This window comes from Esox lucius, chromosome 16, assembly GCF_011004845.1.
Source record: "Esox lucius isolate fEsoLuc1 chromosome 16, fEsoLuc1.pri, whole genome shotgun sequence".
NCBI classification, from domain to species: domain Eukaryota; kingdom Metazoa; phylum Chordata; class Actinopteri; order Esociformes; family Esocidae; genus Esox; species Esox lucius.
Genome location: NC_047584.1, coordinates 34,069,326 through 34,093,419, shown reverse-complemented (window position 1 = coordinate 34,093,419; position 24,094 = coordinate 34,069,326). Strand labels below are relative to the sequence as shown.

Below are 24,094 nucleotides of genomic sequence, written 5' to 3'. Positions count from 1 at the left end.
CCTGACATGGTCATCCAGAACCAGCAGATCCCCACGGGTAAAGACCCAGCTAAGCTAGGCTGTAACAAAGCAACAGAACAATTTATATTGGCTCTCTGAGTCCGAGCCTCAGCTACTCATCCTCTGAAAAAAGAACGCTCTCTCTCACACAGCTCCCAGCAAATATCAGGTGGGACAACCTCTGACCTCAAGACCCGCCCTCGCCACTCAGAGGGCCAATAATAACAGCCAGGGTAACAATGACAACATTTTGTTCTATCACCATCTCTGTTGTCATCCAGCCTCATGAAACATCAAGCTCTCACTGGTCATGTCTGTTCTCCATCAATCAATCATTCATTCATTGGACAATCTCATATCTTACCCATAATGCTGTTTTCATCAGTGCATACTGGTGGTGTGACTTCAAGTTGACTGTGTTGTTCATTCTCCATCCCACCATCCCATCACACCCAGCTGTACACTTCTAGTCCTACATCCATCCTACATTCCTCCTACATCCCTCCTACATCCCTCCTATATCTCTCCTACATCCCTTCTACATCCCTCCTACATCCCTCCTACATCCCTTCTATATCCCTTCTACATCCCTCCCACATCCCTCCTACATCCCTTCTACATCCCTCCTACATCCCTTCTATATCCCTTCTACATCCCTCCCACATCCCTCCTACATCCCTTCTACATCACTCCTACATCCCTTCTATATCCCTTCTACATCCCTCCCACATCCCTCCTACATCCCTCCTACATCCCTCCTATATCTCTCCTACATCCCTTCTACATCCCTCCTACATCCCTCCTACATCCCTTCTATATCCCTTCTACATCCCTCCCACATCCCTCCTACATCCCTTCTACATCCCTCCTACATCCCTTCTATATCCCTTCTACATCCCTCCCACATCCCTCCTACATCCCTTCTACATCACTCCTACATCCCTTCTATATCCCTTCTACATCCCTCCCACATCCCTCCTACATCCCTTCTACATCACTCCTACATCCCTCCTACATCCCTTCTACATCCCTTCTACATCCCTCCTACATCCCTTCTACATCACTCCTACATCCCTCCTACATCCCTTCTACATCCCTTCTACATCCCTCCTACATCCCTTCTACATCACTCCTACATCCCTCCTACATCCCTTCTACATCCCTTCTACATCCCTTCTACATCCCTCCTACATCCCTTCTACATCCCTCCTACATCCCTTCTACATCCCTCCCACATCCCTCCTACATCCCTCCTACATCCCTTCTACATCCCTCCTACATCCCTTCTATATCCCTTCTACATCCCTCCCACATCCCTCCTACATCCCTTCTACATCACTCCTACATCCCTTCTATATCCCTTCTACATCCCTCCCACATCCCTCCTACATCCCTTCTACATCACTCCTACATCCCTCCTACATCCCTTCTACATCCCTTCTACATCCCTCCTACATCCCTTCTACATCACTCCTACATCCCTCCTACATCCCTTCTACATCCCTTCTACATCCCTCCTACATCCCTCCTACATCCCTTCTACATCCCTTCTACATCCCTTCTACATCCCTCCTACATCCCTTCTACATCCCTCCTACATCCCTTCTACATCCCTCCCACATCCCTCCTACATCCCTCCTACATCCCTCCTACATCCCTCCTACATCCCTCCTACATCCCTTCTACATCCCTCCTACATCCCTCCTACATCCTTGCTGCCTACCCACATCGCTCCGCCACACTTCCTTCTTGATCATTCCAGACACTGGAGAGTTTGGTCTCAATGGCGTTAAACCATCCACCTTTCATGAAATATTAGGGATTTTTGTTTTTGCCAAGTTCGTTAATTTCAGTCTCCCCTTCCTCATCTGTCCTGTGTTCATTCATTCATCCACTCAGTAACTCATTCATGTCTTCATCCCTCCAGGGGCATTATTATCTGACCTGAATGATGAATCATGACTCAGGGAATATATCCCTAAGTCTCTCTAACCCTTCTGCTGCCCCTCTCTTTGTTTATCTAGATACCAGTTTCCAGAGACCTTTGACCTCGACCAACCCTCATGCACCTATAGGCTCTACCATGCCTGCCAGGAATACGAAGTCACCTCGTGGTCGAGTCTCCTCCCACACCACACCTAATGGCATCAAGCCTGTCTCTCCACCTAGGAAACCCATAACCAACTCCTTCCTTAACCCCGGCAAAAAAGGGGGTAATGAAGCAAAAATTCCTTCTCCTTCCCTCCTTTTCCTTCCTCCTTTTCTTCTCAGGACTATCTAACCTTCTCTAGTTCCTCTCTGCCAGTAGGACGAACTGTTGCCATGGTGTCAGATGATGAGGGTCCACACTAGCAAATATACACAGACACACTCCTCCTTCCCCACCTCCCACACTCACCCCCCCCACCTCCCACACTCCTCCCCCCCACCTCCCACACTCCCCCCCACCTCCCACACTCCTCCCTCCCCACCTCCCACACTCCTCCCTCCACACCTCCCATTCTCCTCCTTCCCCACCTCCCACACTCCTCCTCCCCACCTCCCACTCTCCTCCCTCCCCACCTCCCACACTCCTCCTTCCCCACCTCCCACACTCCTCCTCCCCACCTCCCACTCTCCTCGCTCCCCACCTCCCATTCTCCTTCTTTTCATCTGTCTTTCTCCAACAGCCTGTCATGTCCACATTAGGCTGTCCACACATGTTTCATGCCTGTACATTGACACCAGCTCTCTCCACCAGTGTCTCAGGGGTCTTTGTCGTTAAAGTGATTTATGGTCTTGCTTTTGTCCAGTTGACCCATTTTGCTGGGAGGGTTGTCCGCCTCTTTAGCCAAGACATAAACCACGTATGTCAGGAATGCCACGCCAACCCAAGCTGAACACAGTCAGCTCTGGGTAACCCACACCCCCACAGCTTGGTACACAGGACTTCCAGAAGAGAAAGAGACAGAGCTTTATGGACGAAAACAGACAGATAGAGAGAAGTAATAGAGACAGAGAGGGTGGAGAAACAGAAAGAAAAGACATAGTGGAGATGTAGGAGAATTCTCAGTAGTCAAGCCAACTGAACACAAGCCATATTGCTTTAAAGCATCATAAATACATGTGATCAGATCACTCAGTTATGAGGGGCTGTTTGTTTTCACATGAGATTGTTAAATGGACTTTACATCTCTTTGTTATTATTGGATGATGATGATTCAGACGAACACTATCTCGAACTTTCCTTTCCACCTCTTGTTTTACAGTGTTCCATTGACTGCTCTGAATCTGAACTACTGTCCTGTCTTGTGTTCTTAACATGTTTTAAGCATGTCACTGAGATGTGCCGACAGGTTTCATTTTACGTCCTATTCTCCCCAGCGCCAAAAGCCGAAAAGGAGCACCAGAAGCCAGATGTCTTGTCCAGTAAGCATGGTAAAAAACAATACTTTTCAGTGTCTCTCGTAACCCTGAGGGATGCCCTCTACTTCATGTCCCACGCAGAAAACCTTTCTTCGTCCGTCTTGTGATTGGTCATCTTTTCCCTGTCCTTTGATTGGTCATCTTATCTGTCTGGCCATGACTGTCCATCCTTATGTGTCTTTCTGTTCGTTAGCATCACAGTTTTCCCCTGCTTTTCTTAGTGTATGCTTGCTTGTTTTCCCTGTTAATCTGGACATTATAACAATCTCTCCTTTTGATGAGGTCACCACAGATGTATCAGGTGTTGTCGAGGTGTCAGAATAAGGAGCCAAACGCAGGGAGGTAGATTCAATGCTGTTTCTTTTCTTATTTGAAACAATGGCACGCGTAAAATAAGAGCGCACAGGCGCAAAATAAACGTGCAAACACCTTACAATCAGTAACACCAAACATAGAACAATACCACACAAAGACACCCAGAAACAAGGGGACTAATATAGGCAACCTAATGAGGGAATGGACAGGTGTGTGCAATAACAAGACATGACAGTGCCGTGGGAGGAGGAGCGGCGTGACTAGAAGGCCGGCGATGACGCACGCCGAATACCACACCGGGGGGGAGGGCCTGTGTCTTCCACGCGCGTCCTCGTTACAACAGACCTAAACACTTTAAGTCAATTAGCAGACTCTCTGATCCAGTACACTAGATAGAACATACCTTTTATAATTTAATATTTTATCATTTTGATTAATCAAAACTAAAATCCTGGCCTTGTTTTTCCAGTCATATGTAATGAAATCTTACAATAACTAAATTGAAATCAGGGAGAATGTCCTGACTCTTCTCAAAATTCTCCCACTGATGTCATTTCCTGTACGATTTACTAGATTTAAAGCCCAAAATGGTCACAGTCACCAATGTCCACACTAAATGTCCAGCTAATGACTTTTTGGCTTCAGTTTCTGGTTCAGTCTCTGACTGTTTCTGTGAAACTAAGATGTTTTCTGAGGTCTTTAAGGTGCCACAGAGCTCGCTGGAAGCGGCTCTACTGAATGAAAACACACTTTGTCAGCTGTCATCACTCAGACCAATTTAACCTACCAATGGAAAAAGTGTCCCTGGGACTCCAAAAGTCACCAACATCACATTTCCATATTTGCTTTATTTTGTTTCCATTGAGCCACAAAAGTAAATTGCTGATGAAGTCATGATGAAGTGTCTCAATGGTTAATCAGTGGTGTCTGTCTGTCTGTCTTTCTGTCTGACTGTCATTCTGTCTTTCTGTCTGTCTTCCTGTCTGTCTTTCTGTCTGCCTGTCTTTCTGTCTGTCTGCCTGTCTGTCTTTCTGCCTGTCTTTATGTCTGTCTGCCTGTCTGTCTGTCTTTCTGTCTGTATATCTCTCTTTCTGTCTGTCTGTCTGTCTGTCTTTCTGTCTGTCTGTCTCTCTTTCTGTCTGTCTCTCTTTCTGTCTGTCTGCATGTCTGTCTGTCTTGGGCTTATTTGTGTCTTATTTATATGTTCCTTTCCACATTCTGAAGCATATATAGCTGAGGGTCAAGTTCATATTTGATAATTGGTACTCGCTGTGTTTCAAATAGCTTGCACATTGCACATCTCATGTTTGATCTGATGCTGTTCAACTGTGAATGTGCTCAAAATAAATTTAATAGTCTGCTGTGCTTGGAGCCCTCTGCTTTGAAAGTGGATAGTGTCCTTGACTTCCTCCATTAAGTTTTGCAACAACCATCACTGCGATGATGTAAAACAGTGGAATATTTTCTTTCGGGATATTTTTTCTGGGCAAATATTTTCTGGCCAAATCGAAAGCTGTTTTTTATAGTGCTTTTTATTTAAAATTGTTTCACCAGAGTCTGAGAGAAAGCAGCACTGATGTTGACACACTTCAAACACACTTCACACTGAATGTGTGTATTTTTACATGAGTGGAAACGTATGTGTGTGTGTGTGTGTGTGTGTATACATCACTATTGTTGTAAAACAAAGCAGCAGCAGGGCATTTGACACCCAAACAGCCTAGTGTGTATTTTTTGTGAGTCATTTGGTTCTCCCATAACCAGCTGTAGGTTTCCGAAATATATACAAAGCTTTCAGATAACATCACTCCCCATAACACCATTAAAACATTTAACATCATTAAATGTTTTTTCAATAACAGCCAATATTCCAACATTCCATTCAAACATTCCATTAATTGCAGTAATTCCAGACTGACTGAATGCTGCCAAAGACAGGACATATTAGAAATGACATATTAGGAGAAATCATACAGTGGGGAGAACTGGGGAGAAGTATTTGACACACTGCCGATTTTGCAGGTTTTCCTACTTACAAAACATGTAGAGTTTTGTAATTTTTATCATAGGTACACTTCAACTGTGAGAGACGGAATCTAAAACAAAAATCCAGAAAATCAGATTTTATGATTTTTAAATAATTAATTTGCATTTTATTGCATGACATAAGTATTTGATCACCTACCAACCAGTAAGAATTCTGGCTTTCACAGAACTGTTAGTTTTTCTTTAAGAAGCCCTCCTGTTCTCCACTCATTACCTGTATTAACTGCACCTGTTTGAACTCGTTACCTGTATAAAAGACACCTGTCCACACACTCAATCAAACAGACTCCAACCTCTCCACAATGGCCAAGACCAGTTACTGGCTTATTCTGAGCAGTTGCGTTGTGATATTGTATTGCTATTTATCTGCACAAAATGGCAAAGAAGGAAAATGGCAATAAAAATAATTTAAAAATATATACTTTTTTGGGGTTGCTATGCCAATTCCTGGGGTTGCTTGAGCAACCGCAAGCCCTCCCCCTCCTGTCTGAAAACAAGAGAGGGTTCCAGGCAAGCTTAGTTCAGCCAACCCACAATTAGAAGGAACAAATGTCGTTTCCCTCGCTGGATTCAAACTGGGGTCTTCCGTGTGAAAGACTGTGTCTTTAACCTCTACACCACTAAGCTATATGTGTGCAGAGTGTTCTGCATTGTTAAACCAATTAGTTGAAACTCCACGGTTTTCTAAACTCATTCCCTACATTAGCTAACATCCAAACCAACAACAGGTATAACAGGGTTGTACACTAGATTCAACATGTCAAATTAGAAAGAGATCACTGTAGGGAGCGATTGGGACATACTACCTTGTCATAAAATTGCATCTCAAAAAATTGCATCACGCCAAGTTTGAATATGGTGGAAGTTTACTTCCACCACAAGTAGCGTCTATGAACTGTACGGCTTTTGCCACTGGCCGTTTTAACAGCTTATTAGCCAGGGGCTTACCAATAGGCTTACTAGTATCTACTTACTACTTGTTATAGTCATAAGAACTGAGCAGTTGCTAACAAGACTGAAGATTAATTTTACACTGCCAAAGCTGTTTCATTTCATGGCACAACAAAGTTTGTTTTTCTTTCATTCGTGAGTGACATTGATACAGTTACTATCAATATAGGTGACGAGAACTAACTTTTTTGTCAAATGAAAAGATGAGAGAATTGTAGAAACCCCTCCTCTTTTACTGCGCAAGTGGTTGTGCTCTATATTACCCCAAAAAGCATGCACAAATGCGTACTTCAAAAATCCACCAGCAATAGTTGCAATTTGACTGTGAACAGTTTTATTTTAGGTCAGTCCGTCAGTCACTCAGTAAGAGACATTTGCAATCTGTCAAAAACTAGAACTCCTTAAGCTGAACACCACCACTAATGTTTGTCTGAGATAGGTAAGCGCCACAAGCTGAAGAAATGTTGTGACGTAACTTCCTTTATTTTTGAACAAACTTAAAAGACAGAGACGAAGTATGCTGCCTGGGTTGTGAGAGATGTAGATAAACAGTGAATAAAATGAACCAGGCTCCCAAACATTCTACCTCTACCCATATCATTCTTAGATAGTGTCTACCACATCAAAGTCTATGCTATGATAAGAAAATGCTTGTCCATTCATTCAATTGACTGAATGTGACCTGCTTTATGTAACCAACCCACTGATTCAACCCAGTAATTCAACTCACTGAATCAACCGACTTATTCAACCTTATATAGATCTATTAATATTTAGATCAGTTATAATATATATATATATATATATATATATATATATATATACACAGCACTGGAAAAAAGACCACTCCTAATTTTTCTTAAATCAGCATCTCTACATGTATGGCAGCCATTCCATTCCAGTGTCTGTTAAATTTCAACACAGGCACACCTCATTTTACTTAATGAGGTAGTGATTAGGTTACCTGAACCAGATCTAATTTAACGAGGAAAAGTATAAAAAAAAACAGTGCTGTCCTATTGCAAGAGGATCACTATCCTCTTGGAATAGGACCAGCTGGATGGCAAAAACAGTGCAAGTAGTACCTCAAAGGTAATATGAATAAACAAATAACTATTCAGCATGACCAAAAAGTTGAATAAGAAAAGCATAGGGATACAGTGAGCGTCAGGTTGCTTCTATCCGGAAAATTTCAAGCAACAGACATTGGGGACAACAAAGCTACAGACAACTGTCCACTGACCAAGATGACCGTCAACTCATTCGAATGTCACTCAACAACCTACAAAAAGAATGACAAACAGCAGCTGGGGTGAAGTGCACGGCGAGGACGGTTTGAAATAGGCACCTATGGGCAGGGCTGAAGTCGTGCAAAGCTAGAAAAAAGCCCTTCATTGATGAGAAGCAAAGAAGAGCCCGGCTGAAGTTTGCAAAAGACCATAAGGATTGGACCACAGAGGAATGGAGTAAGGTCATCTTCTCTGCCAAGTCAAATTTTCAGCTTTGTCCAACACCTGGTCATCTAATGGTTAGACGGAGACCTGGATAGGGCTACAAGCCACAGTGTCTCACAACCACTATGAAATTTGGTGGAAGATCGTGATGATTTGGGGATGCTTCAGCAAGGCTGGAATTCGGCAGATTTGTCTTTGTGAAGGACACATGAATCAAGCCAAGTACAAGGTTATCCTGAAGAACACCTGCTTCCTTCTGCTCTGACAATGTTCCCCAACTCTGAGAATAGTTCTTTCCAACAGGACAATGCTCCACAGCCAGGTCAATCAAGGTGTGGATGGAGGACAACCAGACCAAGACCCTGTCATGGCCAGCCCAATCTCCAGACCTGGACCCCATTGAAAACCTCTGGAATTTGATCAAGAGAAAGATGGATGGTCACAAGCCATCAAACAAAGCCAAGCTACTTGAATTTTCGTGCCAGGAGTGGCATAATGTCACTCAACAGCTATGTGACAGACTGGTGGAGAGCATGCCAAGACACATGAAAGCTATGATTACAAATCTGGGTTATTCCACCAAATATTGATTTCTGAACTCTTCCTAAGTTAAAACATTTGTATTTTGTTTTTGATAAATTAATATGAATATGAATTTTTGCATTATTTGAGGTCTGAAAACAATGCATACTTTTTGGGTTATTTTGACCAGTTGTTATTTTGTAAAGGACAATATTTTAATTTGGATTTTGGGAGTAATGTTGTCTGTAGTTTATAGAATTAAACTGTTCATTTTACTCAAACACATACCTATTAATATGAAAAAATGTGCAGTGGTCTCTACATTTTTTCCAGACCTGTATATGTGAAAATGTTTCCATAGCTGTGTATACAGTGGGGAGAACAAGTATTTGATACACTGCTGATTTTGCAGGTGCTGTGGCAACTAAAAGCAGCTCAACAATGAAGCATTGAAAATATATTTACTCCCTTCTTTTTAATCATGTGTGAACAAATCAAAGCCTGTTTTGGGGATTACTGTAGAGAGCAACTGTCAAAATACCAGTCATTGATTGAAGTTGTATTGTTTTTTTATCTAAGTAGAATTGTCAGGATCAGTTTGTTTGCCTTAAACAATTGGTGTTCCTGTTTGCTTGCTAGCTTCCCACCAAAGGCAGATTTACCCACCTGTAGCTCCACTCGTAGCTCCACCAGCGGCTCCACCCATAGTCCACCCCAGCTCCACCCATAGCTTCACTTGCAGCACCACCTATTGCTTCACCTGTAGCTCCACCCATAGCTTCACCTACAGCTTCACCCATAGCTTCATCTGCAGCTCCACCCATAGCTCCACCTGCAGCTCCACCCATAGCCCCAACCGCAGCTCCACCCATAGCTCCACCCATAGCTTCACCCGTAGCTCCACCCATACTTGGAAGCCATTCATTTTATTCCCTCAGGTCTGTGGTACTTGGTCTATTGTAGGCTAGTTTAATGAGGCAATTCATTTGACTTAACTAAAATGGGAATAAAATGTAAAGGCATTTATTTTCCTAAAGTGAATCAGTGTTATTCTCATTTTGACAATAACTAGACTAAAATCATTATCGAAATCACACAAATGATGTTTTAGTCAACATGAATAAATGTAAACTAAATTAAGGGTGCCAACATGAACACTGTAGCTATGAAACTATTTATGGCAGTGTTTTTTCCTGTATGAGATGCATCAAACAGATCTGATCTGAATGTGAGTGGTCTGTTCTGAGTTGGCAACCACTGTCAGGTTCCATCACAAAGCTTTTCTCTGTGTCTTAGCTATTAGTCTGCAGCCTGCTAAAGCTCCAACAGACTTGAACAGAAATGCATTGAGAGTGAGATCTGTGCTGGCATCCGTCTCACAGCCCCGGTTGTGTTTAGTTTGATCTTATCCTGTCTGGAATAGGAACAATAAAGTGATTGTGAAGAATTTTGGCCTGGCTGGACCAGAGGATTAATTGAGAACAGGTTTCTTGTTTTTGGTCTGCAAGATAGAAGAAAAGTCTTGCATTTCTTTTTTTCTATCTACAATGTTGTTTTCTCCTTCTGACTATTGTTTTTGTTTCATAAGAGCATTGCATTTATTTAGCCAATGCTCTTATCCACTGTGTAAATGTTTTAACTTTGTTCTTATAGGATGATCCAGGCGGTGATCTATAAAATAAGTAACCCAGTCTGTAAGGCCTGTTTGAATGGCAGAGTTTGTTGGATGTGGTCGGTTAGCACTGCAGTTCTCCACCTCTGTTCCCTAATCCCTCTTTTTCTTCTCTGAGAAAAATGAAAAGTATTCTACTATCTTTTCCCAAAGTGTATCATGCATTTTGAGCTTAGAGAGAAGGAAGTGAAGTTGTCGGCCCAATTGAGCCGAAAATCCTCTCCAGCCGGTGGCCGTTCATTATTCACCCAACAAGGCAGAGGTTTACAGATTTGAATGTGATGAATATGAAAGTGTTTAATGAAACAGAAGTCTTATCACGTTTATCAGTTTGTTAAGACTGTACTGATGAGTCATGTGACACTGCAACAACTTTGACAGAAACACTACAAAACAGACTTTACTCAAGAGGCCAGCTAAGCAGATAACTCTCCAATAAACACAGACAGTTGTCAACAGTATCCCTCATCCAACACTGACACCATCTTCAAATATTCAAAGAAACAATGTCAATATGGTTCTTAACCTTGCCATGGCCTCTGTTTCCCAGGCTCCAGTGCCGTTCCTCGTCCCTCTACCCCTTTCAACAAGATGCCCAACTTGGTGGGGAAACAAGTGGAGAAGGGTGAGAGCCTCACTGACCATTCAGCTGAATTCATTGTTCTGGAAAAGAAAACACCAGTTTTCCACCAACTTCTTCCTTTCCCTTTCATCATGACGATTGTACTCCGACCTTCCTCCCGTCATTATTGGTTCTGGGTTCTAAAGCCCTATGAACTCATCCAAAGAACACACCAAGCTTTAGAAGCAATATCTGTGCGTGTGATTGTACATTATGCGTGTGATTGTACATTATTATGTGTTTGCATGAGTGTGTTGTGTATGTTGACAGTATGTTTGTTCTGTTCTGAATGTCCTACAAAAACACGCACACAATGACACTTCTCATCCTGTCCCTCCTCTAGATAACCCCTCACCTGACTGGGGTTGACCACAGCCAATTAGAAAACACCTGTATGTTTGTCGTATGACTGAGCTGTGTGATCTCCAATCTGTCCTCAGAAGAGCCCATGAACCTGAAGGGCGACACGGCGTCCATCCTGAAGCCTTTCCCGCCGGTGACGGCAAAGCCCGCCAAACAAAAGACCATGACCCTCCTTCCGGCTATGAATGGTACTGTCCATGAACGGGTTTTCAGGTCCATTACATTAGATCATGTTCAAATATGATAAGAATTGAATCTCATCTCTAGATGTTTCTTGTGTTACAGCCTGTCTGTGACAATGTACAGTCTGATTGTTACCTGGTGTGTTACCAGGTGTGCATGTGTGTGTGAACTATGCTATATCTGAGTTTAATAGTTAGTGTGTGGTTTCCTGAGTTCAGTGAGCATATCTTTTCTCTGGTACATTTGATGGGATTTAAAGATATTTACTGAACTGGCCTCTAACCCCGGTACATCCTCATGTCTCAAGTCACAACACCATGGTGGTCTACCCCTAACACTTACCTTTCAGACTCCTCATCAGTCTCTCCATCTCTGTAGCCTCGGCAGACAACTCCTCTGTGTTCAGCGCCCTGCCTGCCTCAGAAGTGGATGCCCTGGGCAAAAAGCGCTTTGTAGGTAAGGACCCATGCAGCATCCTGACGGGATTGAACAAACTCCCATGATTCAATTAACAGTGGTCAGAGCCAGGGAAATCCAGGGGGAAAAGGAAATGTATTTATTTGCCAGATGTGTTCACATCCTTACAACAATCTCCCACCATGACAACAATGTCCTCAAGCACGACCGTCAATCTGACAAAAGGCTTTTCACTCATCTGCATGTCAGTACAGTGTGTGTTAGTATGGTGTGTGTTAGTACAGTGTGTGTTGGGTATGGTGTGTGTTATTATGGTGTGTGTGTTGGTATGGTGTGTGTTAGTAGAGTGTGTATGTTGGTATGGTGTGTGTTATTATGGTGTGTGTGTTGGTGTGGTGTGTGTTAGTACAGTGTGTGTGTTGGTATGGTGTGTGTTATTATGGTGTGTGTGTTATTATGGTGTGTGTGTTGGTATGGTGTGTGTTAGTATGGTGTGTGTTAGTATGGTGTGTGTTAGTACAGTGTGTGTGTTAGTATGGTGTGTGTTATTATGGTGTGTGTGTTGGTATGGTGTGTGTTAGTACAGTGTGTGTGTTAGTATGGTGTGTGTTATTATGGTGTATGTGTTATTATGGTGTGTTATTATGGTGTGTTATCATGGTGTGTGTTATTATGGTGTGTGTGTGTGTTGGTGTGGTGTGTGTTATTATGGTGTGTAGCGTCTGGGGATTGAGGAATGAGAGCGGAACACTAATTTCCATGGTTCACTGTAACTAAGGACAATGAACGTTGTGTTGTAATGTGTCTCTTAGGACACTGGCCTGGACAGAAATTAGCTTTCTGTTCTTCCTTGGACTGCCAGTAGTTTTGGGTTGTCCTGCCTGCAGATCCAGATGCTTGGCTTGGAGAAGCTTCATCTGACACTGTGCTCTTATCTAGAGATGTAAACATTAATTCAACTATGCTGCTGTTCATGAGCTGTACGAGTCTTGTTTCAAGGACTGCCTGACTGCTCTGCCTGACTGCTCTGCCTGACTGCTCTGCCTGACTGCTGTTTCTAATGGGAGGAATACAATAAATATGTAGTTTTAGACAGTGTGCATGCAGTTTCGCATTACTGGAAGTTGCTTAAGATAATTAGCATTTGCATTTTATTATTATTAATTTTTAGTTTCTCTGAACAGCAACCCTTTGATTTCTCTTGCAGCCCCTCATGTGGTTTACAGGGTCAACAAGGCGCCTGACGAACCATGCTCCATAACGAACTCCCTGAGCTATTTCCCTGAGGAGGAATGGGTGGAACAGAACGTCACAGCCCCCCCCCGCTTGCCCCCTTCCAATGTCACCGTGGTTACCGTGGAGGGGTGTTCCTCCTTTGTCATCCTGGACTGGGAGAAAGCAGACAACGAAACCACAGGTGAGGAGTGATGGGAAGTGTGTGAGTGAATGTGTCTTGGGGTGTGTGGGTGTGTGTTTGAGTGTGTGTGAATGTGTCTTGGGGTGTGTGGGTGTGTGCTTGAGTGTGTGTGAGTGAATGTGTCTTAGGGTGTGTGGGTGTGTGTTTGAGTGTGTTTGAGTGAATGTGTCTTGGGGTGTGTGGGTGTGTGCTTGAGTGTGTTTGAGTGTGTGTGAGTGAATGTGTCTTGGGGTGTGTGAGTGTGTGTTTGAGTGTGTTTGAGTGTGAAACTCCATTTTGGTCCAATCCCTGCCATCCTGACCCAAATCCTCAGAATTCTGCATCATATTTTAAAACACTACCATGTACATTTATTATGACATCATATATTTCACATGTAAAATATCAATAGAAGCATAAAATGAGAGATGTGATTCAACATGTTGTTTGGATTTCTTGCTTCTCCTTTCACAGAGTATGAGGTCATTTCAAGGACCAAAGGACCCCTTGGAGAAGAAGTGTCCATCCTGACCACCAACCAGACTCACACGGCGGTGGAGAACCTAAATCCGGAGAGCAGGTGTGTTTCCTTGTTCTCATCTGGTTTCATCTCGGGGTTAACCGAGGTTCGTTTTTATGTTGTTTGTGGAGGCTTGCTGGGAGGGGAAGGGTCACTACGTTTATAATGATGCTGGACATTGGTTCAGGTCCCAGGTGGGGTCTTCAGATTTATGTGCAAAACACACCGACCTGTTTTACTCAAACATGTCCTGAGGGCAGAAAGAAATTGATTGGTTCAGACGAACACTCAATGGAAATGGAGAGGAGGCAGTGCTCATGAACATTTCAAGCTGGATCAAAAGAGTAAGTGAATCCTCAGGATTTCAGGCAAGGTGTTTGTAAAAGCAAGATGACTGCTGATATAAAAAGGGCTTTAGAAAAGAAATGTGATTCATTGATTTGGTTTACATCATGCCCACTCAATGACATGGAGAACGATGGGGTACAGACCTCCACTCAATAACATGGAGAATGAGGGGGTACAGACCTCCACTGAATGACATGGAGAATGAGGGGGTACAGACCTCCACTCAATGACATGGAGAATGAGGGGGTACAGACCTCCACTCAATGACATGGAGAACGATGGGGTACAGACCTCCACTCAATGACATGGAGAATGAGGGGGTACAGACCCCCACTCAATGACATGGAGAAAGAGGGGGTACAGACCCCCACTCAATGACATGGAGAAAGAGGGGGTACAGACCCCCACTCAATGACATGGAGAATGAGGGGGTACAGACCCCCACTTAATGACATGGAGAACGAGGGGGTACAGACCTCCACTCAATGACATGGAGAATGAGGGGGTACAGACCTCCACTGAATGACATGGAGAATGAGGGGGTACAGACCTCCACTCAATGACATGAAGAAAGAAGGGGTACAGACACCCACTCAATGACATGGAGAATGAGGGGGTACAGACCTCCACTCAATGACATGAAGAATGAGGGGGTACAGGCCCCCACTCAATGACATGGAGAAAGAGGGGGTACAGACCCCCACTCAATGACAGACCTCCACTGAATGACATGGAGAATGAGGGGGTACAGACCTCCACTCAATGACATGGAGAATGAGGGGGTACAGACCTCCACTGAATGACATGGAGAATGAGGGGGTACAGACCTCCACTCAATGACATGAAGAAAGAAGGGGGTACAGGCCCCCACTCAATGACATGGAGAAAGAGGGGGTACAGACCCCCACTCAATGACAGACCTCCACTGAATGACATGGAGAATGAGGGGGTACAGACCTCCACTCAATGACATGGAGAATGAGGGGGTACAGACCTCCACTGAATGACATGGAGAATGAGGGGGTACAGACCTCCACTCAATGACATGAAGAAAGAAGGGGTACAGACACCCACTCAATGACATGGAGAATGAGGGGGTACAGACCCCCACTCAATGACATGGAGAACGATGGGGTACAGACCTCCACTCAATGACATGGAGAAAGATGAATCCTTTATTTCAACAAGGAAAACAGACTGAGACCAAGGTCCCTTTTACATCTGGGCCTTGGTCTCAGTATACATGTTAACATACAGTTAGGTTCAATGATTATAAAATGACATAGGGTAACAGTATACTTATATATAACAATTTGAGTATTCTGGGTTTGTTATTCAGCTATCAAGATAAAGTGAATCACATACTTACATTCTTGTTAAACTGAATTGTGTCCAAATGATTATTGTTTTCTTTTGACCTCCAATCTAACTTTCAGTCTGGTGGCCCCACCCCTCAAAACCAATTAGAATTGAATAAAGAAATATTTGGGAATGACTGAGATTGAAACACCATGTGGACGTTTTCTCTTTTCTTTTTCAGTTATGAGTTTGAAGTGAAATCCAAGAATGAGCTTGGGGAGAGCCCTGCCAGCGATCCTGTGTCATTCAGCACTGAATCAGGTACTGTAGAGCCAAAATGGACGCCACACAATCAATATCTGGTTGCACCACACACACAATGAAGCTGGAACAGATGCCACCTCCAGTTAATAAATCTATAATCAGCTTACTTTTCCTGACCATTACACAACATACATACATTATCAGTACGTAGACCTCAGACCACAATTCCCACCATTGATTTAGTGGAGCTACAAAACCTTGAGTCCAAGTAAAGTCCCCTATGCATGAATCCAATTCAAGTCATCAGTCCTTACGGCAAAGTCCAATTCAAGTCATAAGTCCCTAGGGCAAAGTCCAATTCAAGTCATAAGTCCCTAGGGCAAAGTCCAATTCAAGTCATAAGTCCCTAGGGCAAAGTCCAATTCAAGTCACAAGTCCCTAGGGCAAAGTCCAATTCAAGTCACAAGTCCCTAGGGCAAAGTCCAATTCAAGTCATAAGTCCCTAGGGCAAAGTCCAAGTTGAGCCCAAATCAACATCACAAATGTTCGTATTGGTCGAGATAGGATCATATGACTGATGTTGAGACTGGATTTTATGGAAATGATTGACTCTCTGCTAGCATCAAAGATACAACCTGTTGTATCTGGTCCTCTGCCTTCGGTCGATCAGGGAATTGAACGTTTCAGCAGGCATTTAGCTTTTCATCTTGGAAACAGAACTATAGCAAATCCATGGGGGTAGCTTTTGTTGACAATTTTGACACGTTCTGGAAGCAAAGGACTTTATAAAAAATGTGATGGCATTCCCCAAATCACTTGGGAGTCTGGATCTTGTTCCTGCACTTCAAAGCAGCCTTAAGAGACTGACTGATCCAACCAAGGACTCCAAAGGTAATTACTTAGACACATTTGCTATTCCATGGTTCTGTATATGGTTGTCATGATAATGTGTAATGGAAATAGTAATCATTTGCATGTAACTGTCAATAAGGCTTTCTCATCAACTCCCCTAGTGAACTCGCCTTTCACAGGGAAATATACGAATTCCTGGTCGTCACGTTCGGCTTGTCACCTCGGGTTATTACGAAATGCGCCAAGGCAACTGTTCCTAGTCTCAGACAAAAGGGCATTTTGTCTCATGACGTGTACAGATGACTGACTGGAATGCGGTTGATCAAAACAGGACTGCCGACTGCTCTTGGTTTTAAAATAAATATATCTGAGGTACTGAATTTCAGGGCCGATTTACTCTCGTGCATTTTGGCATCCCAGTGGTGGATAATGCGCACTGTCTCCTGTTCTTCTCCTGAACATCAGCGGCTTCATGTTACGTGCTCTGTGACTGACATATTTAAAAGGACACATCTAGGGTGTTCAGAAAGTGGGATCATTAACATATACACATCTAGGGTGTTCAGAAAGTGGGATCATTGACATGTACACATCTAGGGTGTTCAGAAAGTGGGATCATTAACATGTACACTAGTGAAGTTTGCAGAATTAAACTATGTGCCATTTTTCGGATTACCTCCGAAAACATTTTAATCTTTACAATTTTATGTGGAGACTGTGGCACAAACGCGCCCACAGCCACAAATCATTGTCGCACCAACGCCCCCAACAGAAACATCTAGTAGCTTATGGAATCTTCTGGGGGCTTCCAGCTGGGCCAGCCACACCCTTACAAACCTGCCTCCTCTTGGGATCACTTCAGAGGAGGTACTGAAGGGCTCCCATGGAGCACCTCGGGGGGAGCAAGTAGAAGCCAAGAAAAGGAAGCTGAAAGCCAGAGGTGGAAAAATGACAGGAGATAGAAGGTACAGGGGCTGTCAAAGTTATGACCCACAGCACCCATCCTCCCAAACCTCTAGGGCCCGGGAGGCCATCCCAGAGTTGATGCTGGCTCCCCAGGAACGGGGTTTGATATTTGGTGTTGATTCCTTTTTCACCTCCTCCCCTCACCCTCCTCTTTTAGTTAATAAAACACCCTCCAGGGCCCTGAACACACCCTCTGTATTTGTTCCTGTGTGTCTCCCCGTTACAAGATGTTTAGAACATGTCTTGGGGTGAGTCTGACCACTGCTTTACTATGACTTGCAAATCAAAGCCAAATAAATCAAAATAAATCAAACGCCGGCCAAAACTACTGTCTGGATTATGCAACAATAAAAGAGATAAATTAGGTCTAACAACCTAAAAATGAAATATCCCTTTAAGACTTAAATTAGGAAACAGCTGTCATGTAAATCCTCAACCCACTGCTAAGAAAGTTACCTATTTCCTCAATTCACATCATCTGAAGTGATTATCCTTGGAGGTGTTAACTTGGACTGGACAATACACGATTCAGAAAATGATAAAGAACTTTAGCGTTGAGCAAATTAAATGAACCAGAAGCACAACATAAGTATAGAGATGTGACATATTTGACTTGTTTATTACAATATATAATTTCAGAATTGTCTCATTTTGTACTCATACCCCAATGATCCCTGAGATTTCCATCTAATTTAATGTGTTTCTGTTAGTGGACAGCGATTGCCTTTGTTAGATATGAGACATAGCTGAGGATTTTGTCTTGGTGTCTCCCATCTGATTCGATCTATGAAAGCTCATATTATCTTTCCAGACATGTGGCACTAATTAGTTACGTGTTAATGTGGTTGTTTAGCCTTTGGATAAAGGCTGTGTGGAAGTATTTAGCTTTTCCCAAAGTGTAGCTTAGCATTTCAGAGTTGTGCTGTGAGACATACTCTTAACAACTCTGATGTGTCACTCTGTTTTAGTAACCTTGACAACCAGAGTTAAAACCCTTGTTGTGAGGGAAAGCTCTAGGGCCTAGTCAAATTCACATTATACAGATGGACTGGATTTTGGGAGTCATGTCATATCTGCTATGCACACTCAAAAATAGCTCTGATAAAAAGGAATAATTGTTCCAATGGCTCTTTGCCCCGTCGTGAGGTCAGACTGTTTTCACACTGGAAGGGACCGTGTAGCTATCCACATCATATTCTAACCAAAACAACATGTTTCTGTGGTAATCTGAACCAGGTTTTTAAGATTTACTGATATGGTCCACGGGCAAGTGTTTTATTGCTGTATAAATGTGGGGATGATGGACGGATGTGTGACAATGTTATCCCTCTGTCTTGTCTGTAGCGGACCCCCGGGTTAGTGAGACGGTGTCAGGTGAGTGGACTGCTATATATGTCCTGTTTCCGCTCAACTCTATAGCATGTGTCCTGGCCTGGGTTCATCTTTCTACCTCCCCCAGGTAAAGCTGCAATTTGGACCCAGTTCCCTTTCAATGCCGATTCCTACTCGGAGTGCAATGGGAAGCAATATGTCAAGAGGACCTGGTATCGCAAGTTTGTGGGCATTCAGCTTTGCAACTCCCTCCGCTACAAGATCTACATGAGCGATTCTCTCACCGGTCGGTGTCGTTAGTCTGTGGTATTTAATGTGTCCTGTATCTGTGTACGAATGGCAATAAACTGTCAGTAGGTTAGACTGGCTTCAAGATGCGACAACGTAAATATTTATTATAGATTTTTATTATTTTTGTCATTTCCTGGTTGCTATAAATATACGCAGTTCCCTCCTACAAAAAAGTCAGTGAAAAAACATACTAAAACTGGAATACATTTTAACATCTAATAGCTATGAAATACAGCATGTTTTCAACAACAAGAAAACATTCCAAAAAAAATAAACAGTAAAATGAAGTGGAATAGTGATAATGTTACTTCAATTCACCAATCATCCACATGGTGGAAAAATCCTGTGAGCAGAACCTTCTACCAACGAAGGTTTATAATCTCATTAACACAATACACACCTGTAAACCTACGCAGAGTCATAACCTTTGACGTCTGACTCTGTGCAGGCAAGTTCTACAACATCGGTGACCAGACTGGACATGGGGAAGACCACTGCCAGTTCGTAGATTCTTTCTTGGATGGACGAACTGGCAGTCAGCTGCTTGCCGATCAGCTACCCGGACGATTAGGTAGGCTACAGTACTGCCCGGCGATTAGTTAGGCTACAGTATTGGGCCGGTGATTAGTTAGGCTACAGTATTGGGCCGGTGATTAGTTAGGCTACAGTATTGGGCCGGTGATTAGGTAGGCTACAGTACTGGGCCGGTGATTAGGTAGGCTACAGTATTGGGCCGGTGATTAGGTAGGCTACAGTATTGGGCCGGTGATTAGTTAGGCTACAGTATTGGGCCGGTGATTAGGTAGGCTACAGTATTGGGCCGGTGATTAGTTAGGCTTCTGTATTGGGCTGGTGATTAGTTAGGCTACAGTATTGGGCTGGTGATTAGTTAGGCTACAGTATTGGGCCGGTGATTAGTTAGGCTACAGTACTGCCCGGCGATTAGTTAGGCTACAGTATTGGGCCGGTGATTAGTTAGGCTACAGTACTGCCCGGCGATTAGTTAGGCTACAGTATTGGGCCGGTGATTAGTTAGGCTACAGTATTGGGCCGGTGATTAGTTAGGCTACAGTATTGGGCCGGTGATTAGGTAGGCTACAGTACCGGGCCGACCGGCACATAACACATGAATTGGAAAGATCAGTGGGACAGAATGGTTGAGATGTGTCCATGACCCCAGAGACTGCTGACGTTGCCTGGTCTAGGGTGAACTAAGGTACAGCATCCATATTAGGACCATTATCATTCCTCCCCAGAAACTCCCCATTCCTCCTACTCAGTCATCACCCCTCCCCCGGTCAAACGTCACCCCTCCCTTGGTCAAGTATCCGCTCTCGCCTTGTCAAACATCACCCCGTTTAAGCTTTAGTCCTCCCCTGGTCAATCATCAGCCCTCCCCTGGTCAATCGATTGACAAGGGGAGGACTGACGATTGACAAGGGGAGGATTGATGATTGACCAGGGGAGGACTGATGATTGACCAGGGGAGGGCTGATGATTGACCAGGGGAGGGGTGATGTTTGACCAGGGGAGGGCTGATGATTGACCAGGGGAGGGGTGATGTTTGACCAGGGGAGGGCTGATGATTGACCAGGGGAGGGGTGATGTTTGACCAGGGGAGGGGTGATGGGGTGATGTTTGACCAGGGGAGGGCTGATGATTGACCAGGGGAGGGGTGATGTTTGACCAGGGGAGGGGTGATGTTTGACCAGGGGAGGGCTGATGATTGACCAGGGGAGGGGTGATGTTTGACCAGGGGAGGGGTGATGTTTGACCAGGGGAGGGCTGATGATTGACCAGGGGAGGGGTGATGTACTACGGGCTTCTCAAAGCTCTCCTCAACATTTCACAAGTATGTTGTTGTCCTGAACTAGCTCATCCGCTTCACCTAATTAATGTGATAATCAAGTGGAATCAGGTATGCTAGCTCTGTGTAAGCTCAAGTAAACAGAGAGGTTTGAGAACTATTAACATTCCTGGCCATTTGTAAAACGTAAAGGTTCTCTGCTCTACTGTCTTAGGGTTCTACCGTGCTGTACGCCAGGAGCCTGTCCACTTTGGGGAGATTGGAGCAAACTCTCATGCCACCTACGTTGCCTGGTATGAGTGTGGAACCCCCATACCTGGGAAATGGTAAGACCCCACCACCTAAGGGGTGGCCACGAAGTTGCCTGACTGGATGAATGATGATGTTACCAGGTGAGGACTGAGAAGGCCTGTGGGGCCTGAATGTGGGCTCCTCCCTCCTCTTATCCTGGAGATGTGTATGTTTGTTCCCATGGAGACCTGCCTGTCTGGTGGCGACAGCCCACAATCTATTGTTTAAAAGTGTGCAGGACCATACAGTGTCATGGAGCTCTATTGACAACTTTGTTTCATGGTTCCTCACCCTGAAAGAGTCTCTGTGGCAAAATGAACTGTAATCAATACATAGGTTTTCTTTGACCAGTTGTTTAAACTACCCCTAACTAAAAGACCATGGAAGTAATATAAGCATGTAAAGAAATGTCTTCAAATCACCGGAAATCCATTTGGTTTAATGTTCCTTTAATGGTACTCATGCCATTACTTTGATTTAGTTTTACCAAGCAGTAGCTGATACTAGCTAAGAACAAAATCTTTCAGGGTGAGGGAAAAAAAGTTACATTCTACTTAGTCTCATTTGACTATCAAACACAACAACATGAGGAAATATTGCAAATCTGTAAAAATGTAAGAGCAGTTAAAGTATTTTAGAGTGCTTCAAGATCTTCATTATGAACATAGGATGGGAAGCTGGCTCCCTGTAATAACTTGTAATACGTGTGTTATTTATCAAGCAGTTGTTATTCAGTGTTCCTTATTGTTTTTATTGGCCAGTTTGCTGAACGTTTTGCTGCCACACAGAAGCTTCCACAGGGGGTAAAAAAAGTATTCCACAGACAGACACAGAGAGAGACAGAGACAGACAGACAGACACAGACAGACAGACACACACTCCAGACAGACACAGAGAGAGACAGAGACAGACAGACAGACAGACACACACTCCAGACAGACACAGAGAGAGACAGAGACAGACAGACAAACAGACACAGACAGACAGACACACACTCCAGACAGACACAGAGAGAGACAGAGACAGACAGACAAACAGACACAGACAGACACACACTCCAGACAGACACAGAGAGAGACAGAGACAGACAGACAGACACAGACAGACAGACACACACTCCAGACAGACACAGAGAGAGACAGAGACAGACAGACAAACACAGACAGACACACACAGACACACAGACAGACACACACACACACACACAGACAGACACAGACACAGAGACACACACACACACACACACACACACACACACACACACACACACACACACACACACACACATACAGACACAGACAGACACACAGAGACAGACAGACAGACAGACAGAGACAGACACACACAGACACAGACACAGACAGACACACACACACACAGACAAATAAACAGACAAACACAGACAGACACACACAGACAGACAGACAGACAGACACAGACAGACAGACAGACACAGAGAGAGACAGACACACACACACAGACAGACACACACACAGACACAGACACACACACAGACACACAGACACACACAGACACAGACACACAGACACACACACACACAGACACAGACACACACACAGAGACACAGACACACACAGACACAGACACACAGACACACACACACACAGACACAGAGACACAGACACACACACAGAGACACAGACACAGAGACACAGACACAGAGACACAGAGACACACACAGACACACACACAGACACACACACACACACAGACACACACACACACACACACACAGACACACACACACACACACACACACACACACACACACACACACACACACACACACACACACACACACACACACACACACACACTTGCTGTTTGCACAATACTAGAGTATTATTTATACGTAGACCTTTTCTGTTCAAGCACAGTGTGAAAGAACAATATTTCTGAACTCCATTAAGGGCTTTATTCAATCTGTCTCACAGAAGGTCATCCTTACACCAGATGCTGCATTCACAGGGATGTTGGAAAGTCCCTTCAACACGTGTTTCTACTGCAGTTCTGACTGCAGATTCTGTAGCCAGTGAACCATCATATAACAGCATCAAAGTCATCAGAAAGTGACACATTCTAGGATTCAAAGACAGAATCCTAGGATGTCCCTCATGTAAGGAGGCATTTCAGTTTAGAGTATGAATGCCAGGAATGTGATGTGTGGATGTGGTCTGATGAAAGTCATACCAGGGTCAGCAGAGAGACATTACAGGATGTTAACATAGCAATGTGTTGTTTAGAATGTGTATTATGTAGAATGGGGACGGAACTGCGTTTATTTGATAGATTTCATCTATTGACTACATTTTGCACCTCTTCATTAAGACTCTCCTTGGTCTTCAGACGTGTAACCTTTTCCTACATTTGTAATATTAGTATGTACATAAAGGCTTTTACACGGAAACCAACAACCAAATGAAGGTTATGTACACTGTGTACAGATGCTCACAAATTGCTGCAGATGTATTTTTAAACCACATGTTTATGTAAGAGTTCATAACAGTGAACTGTGTTTTTGTTTCGGGTATGTACAACTATTTCTGTATCTATTTTCAACAATAAATTCTCAAGTATGTTTCTTTTTTGTGGCTTGGATTGGTTTGTAGTAAATGCAATACAAGATGTGTATGTGTGCTGTTCATATGGTCATAGCATTAGCAAGCGGACACACTAAATCTTCTCCAACACATGCCCTGTTTAAGTCTTTCAGCCATTAGTTCTGACTGAAGACAGAATGAGCTGAGGGACCAACCA

General features: G+C 43.8%; 1 protein-coding gene across 3 annotated transcripts in view; it reads left to right on the top strand.

The window, feature by feature from the left end:
- LOC105007481 (target of Nesh-SH3) overlaps positions 1–23,920 on the top strand; it is a 43,035-nt gene extending 19,115 nt beyond the window's left edge. Inside the window, exons 10-22 of one of the 3 annotated variants that reach the window (XM_029113639.2) lie at positions 2,025–2,213; positions 3,364–3,417; positions 10,916–10,990; positions 11,428–11,538; positions 11,912–11,989; positions 13,158–13,367; positions 13,821–13,926; positions 15,755–15,834; positions 18,940–18,969; positions 19,055–19,213; positions 19,667–19,789; positions 21,240–21,351; positions 23,272–23,920. In XM_029113639.2, coding sequence (XP_028969472.2) covers positions 2,025–2,213; positions 3,364–3,417; positions 10,916–10,990; positions 11,428–11,538; positions 11,912–11,989; positions 13,158–13,367; positions 13,821–13,926; positions 15,755–15,834; positions 18,940–18,969; positions 19,055–19,213; positions 19,667–19,789; positions 21,240–21,351; position 23,272 — 1,328 coding nt within the window. In that variant the 3' untranslated portion in view covers positions 23,273–23,920. Of the gene's footprint in view, positions 1–2,024; positions 2,214–3,363; positions 3,418–10,915; positions 10,991–11,427; positions 11,539–11,911; positions 11,990–13,157; positions 13,368–13,820; positions 13,927–15,754; positions 15,835–18,939; positions 18,970–19,054; positions 19,214–19,666; positions 19,790–21,239; positions 22,198–23,271 lie in introns of those variants that run through there. The other 2 variants (XM_029113640.2, XM_020054493.2) reach the window with 2 other exon arrangements.
- The last annotated feature ends 174 nt before the right edge of the window (positions 23,921–24,094 follow it).